Source organism: Piliocolobus tephrosceles, chromosome 17 (genome assembly GCF_002776525.5).
Source record: "Piliocolobus tephrosceles isolate RC106 chromosome 17, ASM277652v3, whole genome shotgun sequence".
Classification (NCBI taxonomy): Eukaryota; Metazoa; Chordata; class Mammalia; order Primates; family Cercopithecidae; genus Piliocolobus; species Piliocolobus tephrosceles.
In genome coordinates, this window is record NC_045450.1 from 8,631,548 (window position 1) to 8,649,115 (window position 17,568).

Here is a 17,568-nt window from a genome sequence, read left to right on the forward strand (position 1 = left end):
TGAGTAAATGAGTGAGGGAGGGAAGGAGGGAATGAGTGAATGAGTGGGTGAGTGAATGAGTAAATGAGTGAGTGAGTGAATGAATGAGTGAGGGAATGAGTGAGTGAATGAGTGAGTGAGTCAACGAATGAATGAGTGAGGGAATTAGTGAAGGAGTGAATGAATGAATGAGGGAATTAGTGAAGGAGTAAATGAGTGAGGGAATGAGTGAGTGAGGGAATGGGTGAGTGAATGAGTGAGGGAGTGAATGAGTGAGTGAAAGAGTGACTGAGCGAATAAGTGAGTGAGTGAATCAGTGAGTGAGGGAGAGAATGAGTGAGTGAATGAGTGAGTTAATGAGTGAGTGAATGAGTGAGTGAGGGAGTGAGGGAGAGAATGAGTGAGTGAATGAATGAGGGCGTGAATGAGTGAGGGAGTGAGGGAGTGAATGAGTGAGTGAGTGAATGAGTGAGTGAGTGAATGGATGGATAATGATGGATGGGTGGATGGATGCGCGGTTGGAAGAGTGAATGGATTAATTGGAAAATGTATGAATAAATGAACGAATAAGTGAGTGAATGAATGAAGCATGGGACAGGTATAAGCGAGTGAACTTATGAATGAGCAAAGACTGAATGCGTGCATGAATATATAAATAAGTGAAGAAATGAGTGAGTAAATGAATGGATGGGTAGATGACCAGTGAATAAATGAATGGATCGTCTTTGCCAAATAGAGCACCCTCTATGAGAGAAAGAGAGCGGCCAGTTGTTTGCCAGGGGTTCCAGCCAGGTCTGGACCTGAGGGGAGAAATCCAGGATGAGCCTCCCCAGCAAAGGGACAGGCACCCTAGTCCCTCTTCCTCCTCCTTTTTACCTTCTCATGAGTATAAATCCCCTCCTCTAACCCCCTGGTTAGTCCAGCACACCTGGATCCGACCACACCTCCACCTGCTCCGAGTTCTTCCTCCTCTCATCTGGCCCTGGGAGACCCCTCCCTGGACTTCCTGCATCCACTCCCACCCCTGCAGGCCGGTCCATTCCCACAACAGACCTAAGGGTCTTACAGCAACGGTTCTCACCTCCCCTGAACAGCAGACTCACCTGGGGAACTTTGTGAACATAATAGTGCCCAGGTCTGCCCTCTAGTGTCTGATTGCATTTGGCTCTATTAGGGCCCAAGTGTTAGCAACTGGTTGTTTTTTTAAATAAGACCCCCACCCCCACCCCCAGCCAAGTGATGCTAATATAAAGCCAGGTTTGAGAACCACTGTCTTAAAGGCACATCGCTCTCAAGATAGAGTCCAAGTGGAACAGAAAAATAGAAGAGGAGAGGACAACACAGGATGGAACAGAACAGATCAGAACAAAATGGATCCGAATAGAACAGAATCGATCCAAATGGATTAGAATAGAGCAGGACAGATCAAAACAGAATGGATCGGGCCGGGCACGGTGGCTCACATCTGTAATCCCAGCACTTTGGGAGGCTGAGGTAGGTGGATCATGACCTCAGGAGATTGAGACCATCCTGGGTAACACGGTGAAACCCCGTCTCTACTAAAAATACAAAAAATTAGCCAGGCATGGTGCATTGTGCTGCGCACCTGTAGTCCCAGCTGCTCGGAGGGCTGAGGCAGGAGAATCACTTGAACCTGGGAGGTGGAGGTTGTAGTGAGCCGAGATTGCGCCACTGCACTCCACCCTGGGTGACAGAGCTAGACTCAGTCTCAAAAAAAAAAAAAAAAAAGGATAAGAATAGAACAGAACAGATGAGAATGGATCAGAATAGAATAGAACAGATCAGAACGGATCAGGATAGAACAGACAGAACAGCATCCCAACCCCACTTAATCATCAGCGCCTCCCTACCACGGGCCATGGGCACCGCCCACTGCCTTCTCCCTTCTCACCTCTACCTTCACCTCCTATTTCTTTCCTTCAACCCTCTCTGTTTCCCTCAAACACAGAAGCTTCCTCCCACCTCAGGGCCTCTGCGTGTGCTGTCACCTGCCTGGTCTACAGTTTCACTAACTCCAGGTAGGTTCTTCATGCGGGTCTCAGTACAATGCCACCTCCTCCAAGAGGCCCTTTCTGATTGTCCTCTCTGGAGTTGCATTTCTCCCAGACACCTTTCATCCCATCACCCTGTCTTTTGTTTTGTTTTGTTTTGTTTTTTGTTTTTTGTTTTTGAGACAGAGTCTTGCTTTGTTGCCCAGGCTGGAGTGAGCGCAGTGGTGTGATCTCGGCTCACTGTAACCTCCGCTTCCTGGATTCAAGTGATTCTCCTGCCTCAGCCTCCCGAGTAGCTGGGATTACAGGCGCGTGCTACCACACCCAGCAATTTATTTTTTATTTTTTATTTTTTTTTATTTTTACTAGAGACGGGGTTTCACCATGTTGGCCAGGCTAGTTTCAAACTCCTGACCTCAGGTGACCTGCCTGCCTTGGCCCCCCAAAGTGCTGGGATCACAGGTGTGAGCCATGGCGCCCAGCCTCATCGCCCCGTTTTGTTTTCGTCACAACACTAATCACTGTCTGAATCTCTCAGATAGATTATTGGTTCATGTGTTTATCATCTGTTCCCATGTGAGCTAGGAAGGGTGGAGATCTTCTTAGCCACCCCCATTCATGTGTCCCCAGGCCCTGGAACAGTCTCTGACACATAGTAGGTATCTGGCAGGCATTTATGGAAAGCATGAATGGATGGGGGAATGAATGAGATTCTTTGACGTTGTCAGATCCTGGAGTGCACATGTTTTGGTTTGTTATTGTTCATTGTTGCTCGCTTAGTGGAGTGTCTCAGCATGTCCCAAGGTGGACATGTGGGACCAGATGTTCTGAGCATCACAGGACATTGAGAAGCATCCCTGGCCTCTTCCCACTGGAGATGCCAGTAATACCACTCCCCACACGCACTAAGAACAACCAAAACTATCTGCAAACATTGCCAAATGTCAGGTGGGGGAGAGAATCGCCCCAGCTGAGGACCCTGGCGCTGCAGTATTTAATCCAGCACTTGGGCGCTAGGAGGGCTGAACACGTGTTTTTTGAATTTGGGAATCAAATCTTGCCTCTGGAGCAGTTCCATAATGTGACCAGCAGATGGAAGCAGAGACCGCCCTTTCGGTAGCATGGTTGCCCTCACTTTGCAAAAAGTTTCTTTTCCCCAGCCTAGCAACTGATTTTCCAATAGGGCTCATTTAGCCCCATGGGAACATGTGAGTAAGCCACTCATTTGCGCCTTTCCAGTTAGACAGGGACATCGCAGCAAAGTGCTGAACCCAGGAGCAGATAGCCAGTGAAGAAGTGCAGGCGTTGATGGAACTCCAGGGAGGACCATCTTGGGATCAGGCAGTCCTGTATTTTATTCCCAGTAGCATCTTTTTCTGTCCTTATCCCCTTAGTCCAGCTATGTTAACCTGCTGGTGCCTCAGTTTCCTCATCTGTACCCTGCTTTGCTTATCTCCTAGTCCTCATCCCAGGCTACATATTTCATATGCCTCTCTCTCCTCAACCATGTGGCACCCCAGATAGCAAGGGCTGGGTCTGGAGGAGTCACTGCCGCCTAGTTGCTGGTGTGTACTGGCCTTCCTTTAGGTGTTTGTTGAATGACTGACTGACCAACTGGCATTGAGAAAAGCACAGGTGCATAGAAAGTACTCAGTGGGTGTCAGCTATGATGATGACAATGCTGATGTCATGGTGATGATGATGTTATGATGAAGATGATGATGTCATATTGTTGATAATGGTATCGTCATCTTTTAATCCACATCAGTATTCCGCAAACTGTCAGCACCTCCCAGAGTTAAGCCAAAGGCTCCCCGGGCCCTTCCCTACATCTCATGACTTGGAATCTTACAGGAACAGAATCTCAGCCATGGTTTTGGGTTAGAATAGCCTGGAGAGCTCTTAAAAACCACTGATGCCTGGACACTATCCCTAGAGAATATCAGATCAAGGATGTAGCCAGAGCAGCAGGATTTGGGGAAGATATTCACGTGATTCTAAGAGCAGCAAGGTGACAACCCTTCTCTGTCACTTAACACCCCACCTCAGCATTTATGCAAAGTGTGGCTCTGGGCCAGAAGCCTCAGCCTCGCCTGGAAGCTAGTTAGAAATGTGAGTTCCTGCTGGGCGCAGTGGCTCACGCCTGTAATCCCGACACTTTGGGAGGCTGAGGTGGGCAGATCACGAGGTCAGAAAAATCGAGACCATCCTGGCTAACACGATGAAACCCCGTCTCTACTAAAAATACAAAAAATTAGCCGGATGTGGCGGCGGGCACCTGTAGTCCCAGCTACTCCAGGAGGCTGAGGCGGGAGAATGGCGTGAACCCAGGAGGCGGAGCTTGCAGTGAGCCGAGATTGTGCCACTGCAGTCCAGCCTGGGTGACAGAGCAAGACTCCATCTCAAAAACAAAAAAAAAGAAAAAAAGAAAGAAATGTGAGTTCTTGGGCTTCACCCAGTCCTCCTGGCTCAGACACCCTGGGGGTGGCATCAGCCTGTGAGTACCAACAAGCCCATAGAGTCTCGGGCACGCTAAATGTGAACAGCACTGCCCCAGGGGACCTGGAGGTGGAGCCCATTCCCAGCGGCAGAACACCAGGATGAAAGGAGGATTGGATTTTTCTGGGGGAGGACAGAAAAGGCATGATTAGTCTTGAAGAGCGCTCTACCAATTGGCCAGCCTCCTGGGAGTCTTGCAGCTTCATATTGCAGACCTAACCCGACCCTGCAGAAAGCCAATGTCAAGCCAGAGTTATTTTAGAGCAAAAGGAACTCCAGGCCAAAGCTCCCCAGAGAGAGCTCAATGCACTACAGGGCCCAGGAGGTAAGGCGCCCTCTCCCATTCTCAGGTCCACCAAGGAGCTGATCCAAGGGACACAGGTGAGAAGGAAATGAAGTCGGAGGGGGCGCAAGGACTTTGCAATCTGTAAGACTGTGTGTGTGATTACAGGATCGTTTTTATTTCTTGTAGAGAGGTTTGGCACTCCGTCAGGCTCCTCCAAGCCACACGGACACACACGGACATGAGCACACAGGCACTAGGATAACAGCCAGGCCCCAAGCTTAGTCCGCGGGGATTTGTGGGGGGCGGGGGGGGGGTGCCTGGCCTCCCCGAGTGGCCTTTCAGGAATAGGAGGCCGCAGCCCATGAAGATGGGTCCATGAAGCTCCGAGACCAAACCCCTTCCTCCCTTTCATGACCCAGCGCCCAGGCTCATATGGCCGGGTCCTGCCTCCGTCTCAGGCTGAGCTCACGGGCTGCTGCCAGGAAGGCCCCCCCGGTGAGCAGCTCGGCGATGAAGCTGATCCAACCCAGGGCCAGGGACCAGCCGAAGTGGATGTCCACCTGGTCCAGGAGGGCCTTCTCCTCCAGGAGACACAGCGCCTCCCGGAAGGCGGCGGCTGAATATGCTATGTAGACGCTGATCCCAGCGAGGGTCACCATGGCTGCAGGGAGGGCAAAGGGAGAGCAGATCAACCCCCACCCCGCCCCAGCACTCCCCTCCTCCTCCTCACCCTGCCCAGCCATGCTGCCTGACGTCCAGCGTCCTCGTTCCTTCCTGCCGCAGGACCCTTGTGCCTGCTGGTCTCCCCACTAGATGCACTCACCCCTGCTTCTCTGCCTGTCATCAGCAACTCCTACCCTCCCCGCACATCGCAGCTCAGGCTTCGATTCCTGAACTTGCCTGAGCAGTGATTCCACGGCACCATACAGCTGCCCATCACTGCCTGGGTGACAACTGCAACTTTGCATTCGTTTGTGTAATTTTTTTTTTTTTTTTTTTTTTAGACGGAGTCTCACTCTGTCACCCCGTGCGGTGGTGCAGTGGTGCGATCTCAGCTTGCTGCGCTGCAAACTCCGCCTCCCAGGTTCAAGCGATTCTCCTGCCTCAGCCTCCTGAGGAGCCGGGACTACAGGTGCCCGCCACCACGCCTGGCTAATTTTTGTATTTTTAGTAGGGACAGGGTTTCATGATATTGGCCAGGCTGGTCTCAAACTCCTGACCTCAAGTGATCCGCCTGTCTCAGCCTCCCCAAGTGCTGGGATTGCAGGTGTGTTTGCATAATTATTTAACATCTGTCTCCCATGAGTTTCCAGAGGGCAGACGCTCGTGTTGCTTTTGCTCATTTTCAATTCCCCAGCACCTAGAATGGTGCCTGGTCCATGGTGGTTTTCCACAGATATTAGATTTGAGCCACATGGTCCAGTACAATAGCCACTGGCCAGTTACACATGGCTATTTAAATTTAACTTAATTAATTTAAATAAAGTTAACAGCTCAGTCCCCCATCAGCACTCACTGCCCTGGCCTGGTTTGCAGCTCCCGATGCTCAGCACAGATTAGGGAACTTCTCCACCATCACAGAAACTTCTACCAGGCAGTGCTGGTTTTGAGAATTTGTCATTGGGTGAACTATGAATGCTAGTATTAATAATGATAGTGAGTGGTTAGAGAAATTAGAGCTTTGCAATATTTTCACCTCCAGACATCCCTTTTGCTTTTTTCCCTCTGTGGACTCCAGCATGTCATCACTGCTGTCTTTTTTTTTTTTTTTTTTTTTAAAGGAACGTTTCAAATACACAGGGATACAGGGAGCCGTAAGGCAGCCAACCACGTGCCAGGTCCTATTTTTCAAAACCTCTTGTCCACTGAACCAACCAATGGTGCGAACCCAGCCAATGTCTGTCCACCTGTTGTTTCGTTTAGTCTTGTTTTTATGTATGCTGCTGTTTACTTGACAAATAAAAATTGTATGTATTTACGGTGCACGGCACAAGGGTTTGATATGCGTGTGTACACTGTGGAATGGCTCAGTCAAGCTATTCGACACAGGCACGGCCTCACATACTTAGCATTTCTTTTGTGTGTGGTGAGCACTAAAATCTACTCTCAGCGATTTTCAAGAACACAATAGGCTGTTGTTAACTGCTGTGACCGTGATGCCCAATAGATCACTGGACTTCCTCCTTTTGAACTGAAATTGTGTGTTCTTTGACCAACATCTCCCCCACCTCCCCTGCCCCAGCAGCCTGTTCCATTCTCTGTTTCTGTGAATTTGACTCTTCTGGATTCTACATAGAAAGGAGATCATGAGGTGTTTGTCTTTCTGAGCCTGGTCATGCCCGTTTTTTAGTCAATCAAAGCAGTATCTATCAGAATGGCTGATCAGCAGGGGAGATTGAGGGTGACTGGAGCGAGGGTCTCTTGTCAGCTCACAGCCCTAAAGCTTGAAGCCATCACGAGTTCGGGCAAAGGTAATATATGCGGCTTCTTTGGTGAAATAATAAAAACGATTCTTGGAAGCTGCTCCCTCTGCCCTGCACCTGTCTTGGAACCAGAGACGAAGTGATTCTGGACTGGAAACCACTCATCTCTTCCAACTCATATCCCAGAAGGGGGAAAAAATCCCCCAGAAGGGGACCCATGAGGTCCTGAGATCCCCCTCCTTTGCTGAGGGTTCATACACAGTAGCCACTGCCCAACCCCCAGACCACAAGCCAGAGCCCCAGGCAGGGTGGGCACCTACCTCCAAAGAGGAAGAGAGTTCCAGTGAGCAGAAGGAGGAGGTAGGCTCGGAGGAGGAAGCTCAGAAACCCTGTCATCCCCCCAAAAACCATCAGGATCAGGCTGAGCGGCAGCAGAATCACAAACGTCCCATGCATGGCTTAGAAGAGACAGAGAGGATACCAGGCAGAGGAAAGTTACTAACATCCTTCATTCAATCAACAAACACTTCCCAAGCACCTACTGGAGCTGGGGAAAATCCACACTGTCACTGCCCCTGTGACTATTACTTCTACTGTTTCTCATGATGATGATGACCATGGCAACAGTGGTTGAGGCTCATCGTGTGCAAGGCTGTGTGCTTTGTTGTTGTTGTTTGTTTTGGTTTTGAGACAGGGTCTTGCTCTGTCACCCAGGCTGGAGTACAATGGCATGACCATGGCTCACTGCAGCCTCAACCTCCTGGGCTTAAGGGAACCTTTCAGCTCAGCTGCCCGAGTAGCTGGGACTGCAGGTGTGCACCACCACACCGGGCTAATTTTTTGATTTTTGGTAAAGATGAAGTCTTGATATGTCGCCCAGACTGGTCTCAAACTCCTGGGCTCAAGCAATCCTCCTAACTTGGCCTCCCAAAGTGCTGGCATGACAGGTGTGAGCCACTGTGCCTGGCCAGAGCTGGTTTCTAACAAGGGCGGGGAGCCACAATGCAGTTGCTCACACACATCATTAATTATTCATTACAAGAGCTGGGTGTTAGGGAGTACTTGGGATTGGGGGATGGCTGGCGTGGTTTGTGCTTGGCTCTGCCTCCACAGCCGTGGGACCTTAAGAGATCTAAAAGCCACTGTGGTCTTTAGCATGGCATTTGGGGGCAGCACTTGCTGATCATTTAGAAGTTATCCTTCTCCCAAGGCTGGCTTCACTGACCGGAGTGCCCGCCCTGTTCTCTACAAGAACGTATTTGTCGCCACAAGGAGGAGCCTCGTGCAAGCTTTTTGGGTTTTGTTTTGTTTAAAGTTTTTGCCAGCACCTTGATTGCATCATGCAAGCTTTTTGGATGGGATGGGGGAGCAGGGACTCTGTGGATGAAGGGCTTTGGGCATTGAGAGAACTAAAGGGGACACTGTTATTCTCAGGGCATGAAGACCTTATGATGTGTGGGATAACCAGAGTGAAGGGGCAGATGCTGTCCCTGGATTGCAAAGCCGAACGGATCCACCTGGAGAACAGTCCTGCATTGAATGTATTTTTCTTGCCTCCTCTTTAATAAGATCTGGGACCAATTCTAGAGAACTCCCAAGGCCAAACAGTCAAAGACAAATATTAATATAATCTATAAAATCAGCAAGGAGAAAAGAATGAATGACATGAAAGTCAAGACCCATGGTGGGGGCTGAATGGAGGAAGAGGAAGAGGAAAGGAGGAAGTCTAAGGTTTCAGGGTCTATACCTCTGCCACTACTTTGGCTCTGAGCTTCCCAGCAGCCAAAGAAAAAAGGGAAACAAGTGCAAAGTTATTTTTTATCCATCCTTCATTTACGAAATGTGTATTGGTTGTTTACTATGAGCTGGGTGCCAAGCATCTTTAAATCCTTTTGGCAATAGGATAGGTATGAAAATAAATACTTTCTTCTCATCCTTCAGTATGAAAATAAATACTTTCTTCTCATCCTTTAGTACAGGCTAAGCATCATTTGTTCCAGGAAGTCTTTCCTTACTCTATATTCACCACTGTCCATCCAGTCAAGTGCTCTTCCTCTGTGCCCCCTCAGCACCCCATAGGGACAGGCATTTATTACCTAGTGTTGAGGGCATCTGAGTCACTTTTATGTCTCACCTGACAGGACATGAGTTCCTTGGCCAGGAGGATCTTATTTGATCTTATTTCCTTGTGCACAATTGTGTCCCTGAGTTTCTAGCAGAAGTTCTGTTCTGGGACATGGTAAGTGCTGAAGAGATGTGTGTTGACCAATGTGTTGAATGAACGAGTGAGTGAATGAGTGAATTTTGAGCTAGACAGTGTGGCTCTCAGGCAGGAAAAATATGGCAGTTTTTAGGCAATAAGAAAAAAACTGAGGAAGCCTAAGAGATGACCTCATGGCAATGAAAAATATAGACTTCAGAGCCAGATTATTTGCACTAGAATTCAGGCTGACTGTGGGGTCCTAGGCATGTCATGTAATTACTCAGAACCTCCATTTCCACTTCTTATGAAATGGAGGTAAAAGTATATGGCTCACTGAATTATCACGCGAATAATACTTGTAAAGACCATAGGGCAACATGGGGCGATGTAGTAAGATGTGCAGTCTTGTGTCCCATAGAGCAGGCACTAAATAAATCTTAACTCTAGCAATAATAAAGATGATGAGAATAATAATTTGGTCTGTGACCTCCACTGTGACCAAATCATTTTGTCTTCAGTCCCTCAAGTGGCACTAACTTTGGTGAGTCAAGAAAACAAGACTGAACTTCCTCCCAGGGCTGTCCTGGGATGAAATGTGATTACAGGGGATGAGACCTATGGTCTTTCTTCCTTTCTTTCTTTCTTTTTCAGGGAAAAATCTTGGGCAGGGAAGTACCACAGCTCATGCAAACACCTAGTCCTTTAAAATCCATCCCCCGCACACCATCATCTCAGACTGTGGCTGAGAAAGGAAATCATTTCTCGTTCAGAAATTAATGAGGTTTCCCAGAGCTGATGCAGCCATGGCGGCCCCATGTGAGTTCCGCAGTCATGCTGCAAGCTGCCTTGATGTCCACATTCAATTAAATGTGTGGGTAAGAACAAGTTACCCAGGAGAGACTTGTAAAATCTCCTGCTGAAATTTGGTTTAGCTTTCTTTGTGTGTGTGCCCTATTCTTTGCTACGTTTTTTTTTTTCCCCCAGGATTGTGGTTTTAGAACATGAATATTGATTCCAAGTTCTGTTCTACTTGCAAATGTTCCCATCGCTAGCCACATCTCTGAATGCACCTGGGGAAGACATTCCCCTTTGGAATGTGGATATGATAAAAATCATCATCATCACCAATTGTGTGGGGGCTGGGTGACTTGGGACATGGTGGATATGTAGTTTCAGAGTGAGGGGTTACAGTCAAAAGACCACTGAATAAGTGTCTGTGCCATACAAGCTGTGTGACTTTGGACAAATGACTGGACCACTCTGAGCCTCGTCGGCAAAACAAGAGTAAAAACACCTGCACACTGATCTCCTAGAACTTACTAAAGTCAGCAAACATATTAAGAGTGTCTGCTGTGAGTCTAGCTCCACACTGAGCACTGAAGACAAAGAAATAAGTCACAGGCAGTTCCTCTCTTGCAGGCATGTTGATGGAGTAACTGTATGATTGACCATCCAAACCACACTTTTGAGAATCAAACAATCATCAATGGTATTAAATTATCTACCATGACCATAGGTGTCTACAGGGACCAGGCAGGATAAACCAGGACAACTGGTCCCCCTACTTCTCCGTTTATTGTTTCAGTAAACACTGATGCAACACCTGCTACCTGTGCTCACCAGGGTTTCAATGTCAGCCCTATCACTTCTAGCTGAGGGGCTGTAGGCAAGTTACTTTATAACTTTCAAGCCTCAGTTTTCTTATCAACTAAATGGGAATACTAAGAGTATGCGCTTCACAGGATTGTGTGCTGAGGATGAGATAAAATGGACAGACTTCTTAGAATAGTGCTTGTCACATCAAAAACCTAATAAAAGTGTTAATTGTTATTCTCAGCTTGATATTGGGCTATCTAAATGAAATAATATGCATGAAATCTTGCACACCTTTTGGTAATATGGAAAACCTGTTACAACCAAACACAGATCTAGGGTCATGAGACCTGATTCCCGTTCATTAGCAAGCCTCTAATGAACCCCTGTGATGGAGAGAAAGAAACAGTTTCCAGGCCGGGCACAGTGGTTCATGCCTGTAATCCCAGCACTTTGGGAGGCCGAGCCAGGTGGATCACGAGGTCAGGAGTTCAAGACCACCTTGGCTAACACGGTGAAACCCCGTCTCTACTAAAAAATGTAAAGAAAGAAAGAAAGAAAGAAAGAAAGAAAGAAAGAAAGAAAGAAAGAAAGAAAGAAAGAAAGAAAGAAAGAAGAGAAAGAAAAGAAAGAAAGAAAGAAACAGTTTCCAGTTTCTGGGAACTGGCGTGGCGCTTATAGCTAGACTGCGGTATTCTGCTGGATATAATATCTTAGAACTCCGACATCAGACGAGGTCATCTGAGACCACAACACAATGAGGCCCAGCAAGGGCACTCCACAGGCTGCCTAAGCAGAGGGGAAAACAAGGTCTCTGTGCCACCCACAAAACATCCACACCTCCTTCTCCCAGCCAATATGAGTGTCCCTACTTGCTCAACACAGCTAGTCTGCCTCCCTGTAGATAAGACTGAGATATTCGGTCACAGAATTGTCTCCCCTTCCTGATATTACCCGTCCAGAGCAAACCTCCAACTCCTCAGACCCTCCAAAGTCAGTCGATCAAAGCCCGAATCCCGTAAGTCCTTCCTAGCAACCTCTTACTGAGACACCCCACAGCTAGCTCCCCATGGTGTGTGTTCTCCTTTGCTGCAATAAGTAATACACCCCAACTTGAACTGCAGGGGTGTCCCCAGTGGTCTCAGGCTGGAGGGCATTGGCAGGGGCCAGGGGCTCTCCCAGGCACTGGCGAGCGGGGAGGATATGATGGAGCAGGACAGAGGTGGCAGGAATCAAAGGCCAGCAGAACCTGGAAAATGTCTTTCTTGTGATGTATTCTTGAATATCCTGAATGCCCAATAACTTGCAACCCAGAACCTAGAAGGTAGTACATGCTCCCTGTGCAATGGATGGCTGAGTTAATGAATGAGAGAAGGAAAAAAGGAAGGAAGGGAGGGAGGGAGGGAGAGAGGGAGGGAGGGAGGGAGGAAGGAAACTGAGCATTTGCTGAGCATCTAATAGGTGCATTATTTTGGGATGGGTATTGTAGAGGTAAAAAGTTGAATCAGATATAAATCCCACCTCCTTGGAACTTATAATTCACAAAGGAAGTTCAGATGTAGACATAAATTGCTGTAACGTCAGGCGAAAGTGGTGCCTTAAGAGACTCAGCCAGCCATGTGTCAGTTCAGAGATGCCAGGCTAAGTCCACGTGATCACAGGCCCGCCATTTAAGGCAGTGAATTTTAGAGGAAAGTGTGGAGTATTTAGAGTCAGACCTCAGTGTGGTTCTTACTAGCCATGTGACTTCAGACAAGCTGCCTCATTGAGCTTCGATTTTCTCATCTGAAAAACGGAAATGGACCATGTTCATCTTGACATAAGGACCATAGCAGATGACTGGGGCTCAAGCCCTCATCAAGAGCCACTTCCCTTCCCTCTACTCTGCAGATCTAACTGGCCTTTTCCTTCTCCCACAGACCCTGAAGCTGTCAAAGGTGCCTGCCTTCAACAGCTAGAGAGGAATGATGTGGGGGCAGCTACTGCATTGGACTCAAATGCAAACTTCCTGAACCTTGGATTTCCGCGTCAGTTCTGTCATTCCGTTGATGGTCTTGGGAGAGAAGGATCTTGGGTCTGAGGCCAGCCAGATACTCTTACTGACCCTGTGACCTTAGGTAAGTCCCTTCACCTCCGTGAGCCCTCATTTCCTCATTTGTAAAAAATATTTAAGACGTGGCCGGGCGCGATGGCTCACACCTGTAACCCCAGCACTTTGGGAGGCCGAGGCGGGCGGATCACAAGATCAGGAGATAGAGACCATTCTGGCTAACACGGTGAAACCCCATCTCAACTAAAAATACAAAAAAAAAAAAGAAATTATCCAGGCGCGGTGGTGGCACCTGTAGTCCCAGCTACTCCGGAGGCTGAGGCAGGAGAATGGCGTGAACCCAGGAGGTGGAGTTTGCAGTGAGCTGAGATCCAGCCACTGCACTCCAGCCTGGGTGACAGAGCGAGACTCCGTCTCAAAAAAAAAAAAAATTGAAGACCTAAGACCTCCCTGCAGGGTTGTCTTGCTCTGTCACCCAGGCTGGAATGCAGTGGTACCATCTCAGATCACTGCAACCTCCACTTCCTGGGTTCAAGCAATTCTCCTGTCTCAGCCTCCCGAGGAGCTGGGACTACAGGCGCCCGCCACCACTCCTGGATAATTTTTGTATTTTTAGTAGAGACGGCGTTTCACCATATTGGTCAGGCTGCTCTTGAACTCCTGACCTCAAATGATCCACCCACCCCGGCCTCCCAAAGTGCTGGCCTTATAGGTATGAGACACCAGCAGTGTTTTCAAAAGCACTGAACTCAACCCTGAGCACATGCATTCATTCAGAAATAAATGCCTCAGGGTCCCCAGTGAGGGCCAAGCCCTGTCCTAGGGCCTGGGGACACCACATTGAACAAGGCCACTGCCCTGATGGAGTTCAGAGGTGGGCACAGGAGACAGAGTAGCCAGGAAGCAGGGAAACAAAGATCATTGCAGGTTGTGATGTCTCACAAAGGAAGTAAGTGTGATGATGCAGAAAACAGGTGTGCAGTGGCACGGAGACCTTGTTCTTGGATCAGGTGGTGGTATTAGTTTCCTGTGGTGACTGTAACACATGAAGGCAAATTGGGTGGCTTCCAAGCAGCAGGAATTTGGTCTCTTACAGTTCTGGAGGCCAAAAGTACAAAATCAAGATATCAGCAGGACCATGTTCCCTTTGATGGTTCCAGGGGAGAATCCTTCCTCGCCGCTCTCATGTCCTGGGAGCCGTTGGCAATCTGTGATGCTCGCTGGCTTGTGGCTACATCACTCCAATCCCTGCCTCCATCCACACACGGCCACCTTCTCCTCTTCTGATAAGGACATGTGTCATAGGATTTAGGGCCCACCAAGTTAGTCCAAGGTTATCTCATCTCGAGAGTCTGAATTACACCTGCAAAGATGCTCTTTCTGAATAAATCACATTCGCAGGTACTGGGGCTTAGTACATGAGTGTATCTTTTTAGGAGTGACACCACCCACACAGTGCCACATCTTGGATGGCATACAGTGGGTACTCAATAGATGATAGCTATGATTATTACATGGAATTACTAGTAATATTAAAATGTTGGCTGGGCCTGGCGGCCCACACCTGTAACCCCAGCACTTTGAGAGGCTGAGACAGGCGGATCACCTGAGGTCAGAAGTTCAAGACCAGCCTGGGCAACATGGTGAAACCCCCTTTCTACTAAAAATACAAAAATTAGCTGGGCGTGGTGGCACAGGCCTGTAATCCCAGCTACTTGGGAGGCTGAAGCAGGAGACTCACTTGAACCTCAAAGGCGGAGGTCACAGTGAGCCGAGATTGTACCACTGCACTCTAACCTGGGTGACAGAGTGAGATTCCATCTCAAGAAAATAAAATAAAATATTGGCAGGACATTGTTTCATCAATGGTAAACGTGTGTGCCCAAGTGCAGAGATATTTTAGATGCAAAATGCTTTCTTGCAAGTCAAGTGAAAGGCAAACCCAGAAATCAGCAAAGATGTTCACACCAAAAACAAACAAAAGAAGTGTTTGTGACTGCTCCATTATCATAATGTTTGAAGAGCTGCTCAAGGGGGAAAGCAGCCTTCCATGATGTTTGCGAGGTCGGGAAGCCCCAGGGTGGTTAGTGCTCTTACGCAGACTGGAGGGATGTCTCTTACCCCAGGAACGTCCAAAGCTCTGGCAAAAGAAGAAGGTCTCAGGATCCACTTACTACAAGGAAGAAATATCATCGCCTTTATTTTCTAACCTTGTCAGTGTGACTTTGAGACTTCAGAAGGAGCTCAGAGCTATGCAGTCCTGTTATGCCTGGTAAGGCAGTGGCTTTTAAAATCATATATATATATCCTTCAGTCTGTCCTGGAGGATGGGGACTACCTCCAAGAGGTATTGTTAGGATATGGAAAGAGCAGGAGTCTCCAAGCAAAGACGTGGGTTCAAATCCTGACTCTGCCTCTTACCCAAGCAAACCACATCTTCGCTCAAAAGTCTCGTTTTCCTCACCTGTCAATTGGACTCTGGCCTTCTAGAGCCATGGGCACCGAATATGAGAATAATTGTCTCTTTCTCATCTTCAACTTAGACTCTACCAGGTAGGAGTTTTTAATTCCCATTTCACAGGTGAGAAAATTGAGGTTCAGGGAACTTACATCAAATACCCTAAGATCTAATGACCATGAAGTGTCAGAGCTGGAATGAGATTACAAAGGAAGTGGACAAAGGGGTCATGGAACTGCAGACGTGGACACGTACTCCAGCTTGAGAAGTTAAGAAAGGCTTCCTGAGTGGGGAGAGGTCTCAGCTGAGACCTGGAGGCAAGACGGTGAGGCGTTAACTGGGCTGAGAGGTAGGAGAAGGATTCCCAAAAGAGGGGACAGAAAATGCCAACATCCAGAAGCAGGGTACATCCAAAGTAGCAATATCTCAGCTCTTACAGCTTGGAGAGGTGAGCTAGGATCAAAAATAACTCTACAAGCCACACTAATGAGAAATCCAACCATCAGAGGCAGCCCTCTTGGAGCTTGCTTTACATCAGCACATGATAACATTCTTCTTAGAAAAAATTAAAACAAGGCCCAGCACGAGGCTGAGGCAGGAGAATCACTTGAACCTGGGAGGCAGAGGTTACAGTGAGGTGAGATCACACCACTGCACTCCAGGCTGGGTGACAGAGCGAGACTCCATCTCCAAAGAAATTAAAGAAAGAAAAAATTAAAACAAGACCCTTTTGGCCACCACTCCAAGCCCTGTGTCTTCCTCTCCTTTCCAGAGTGACCCTCTGTAAATGACTCAGTGTGCATCTTCCCAGTTTTTTTTATACATTTATAATTTTTCTATATATTCACATATTCATCAAACTCTACAATGCACAGTTGATTATACTTTTTTTATTGTTTGTTTCTGAGATAGGGTCTCACTCTGACGCGCAGGCTGAAGTGCCATGGGCCTTATCTCGGCTCACTGCAACCTCCATCTCCCAGGCTCAAGAACCTCCGACTTCAGTCTCCCAAGTAGCTGGGACCACAGGTGCATGCCACCATGTCCAGCTAATTTTTTGTATTTTTGGTAGAGACAGGGTTTCACCATGTTGCCCAGACTGGTCTAGAACTCAGGAGCTCAAGTGATCCACCTGCCTCAGCCTCCCAAAGTGCTGGGATTACAGGCGGGAGCCACCACACCCAGCCTTTATCATACTTCAACGGATCTGAAAACAGAGTATGTTTGACCATCCACAGCACCTCACAATCATAATCGGCAGTATATTTGTCTATCTTAATGGCACATAAACGTGCATCTTACAATTTTGTTATATGCCCGCAGAAAAGGTGTAATATTAGGGACTTTCTTTCAAGGGGGATAATAAATGACATCCTACTGCCCATAACACTCTGTAACTTGCTTTTTTCATTCCACAATACATCTTAATATTTTCTTTTTATAGGCTATATAATATTAATACCAATATGCATTAGTAGATTCTTTTTACAGGCTATATAATATTCCATAATATGAATATATACCTATAAATGTCTAGCCATTTCTCCATCTAGACATTTCTCCACTGGGCTGTATATATCTTGTTTTTCAGTTTCAAACTGGTATGGTGAACTTCCTAGAAGCCTCACATGGCCGACACCAAGAAGTGGACTTGTGTGTGTGTGAGAGAGACAGGGTCTCACTCTGTCGCCCAGGCTGGAATGCAATTGTATGATCTCGGCCCACTGAAACCTCTGACTCTTGGGCTCAAGCAATTCTCGCACCTCAGCCTCCCAAGTAGCTGGGACTACAGGCACACGCCACCATGCCTGGCTAATTTTTGCATTTTTAGTAGAGACAGGGTTTTGTCATGTTGGCCAGGCTGCTCTCAAACTCCTGGCCTCAAGTGATCTGCCACCTTACTCTCCCAAAGTGCTGGGATTACAGGTGTGAGCCACCGGGCCCAACCAGAAGTGGACTTGCTTTAAATATGAACTTTTGTTAGTTTAAAATGTGGCCTTGACTTTTTAATGGGCACCTCAGAAAGGCAGCCTGAAGCCCAGTCCCTTGTGCCCAGAGGAGCGAA

General features: G+C 47.8%; 1 protein-coding gene across 5 annotated transcripts in view; it reads right to left on the minus strand.

The window, feature by feature from the left end:
* The window catches only part of TMEM114 (transmembrane protein 114), a 61,995-nt gene that overhangs the window by 35,485 nt on the left and 8,942 nt on the right, over positions 1–17,568 (minus strand). For 2 of the 5 annotated variants that reach the window (XM_023225841.2, XM_023225839.1), the window contains exons 3-4: positions 7,520–7,657; positions 4,931–5,437 (exon numbers count right to left, since the gene is read on the minus strand). The exons of 2 other annotated variants lie outside the window; for them this stretch is intronic. In XM_023225841.2, the coding sequence (XP_023081609.1) occupies positions 5,205–5,437; positions 7,520–7,657 (371 nt within the window). In that variant the 3' untranslated portion in view covers positions 4,931–5,204. Of the gene's footprint in view, positions 1–4,930; positions 5,438–7,519; positions 7,658–17,568 lie in introns of those variants that run through there. One more of the 5 variants, XM_023225840.1, reaches the window with a different exon arrangement.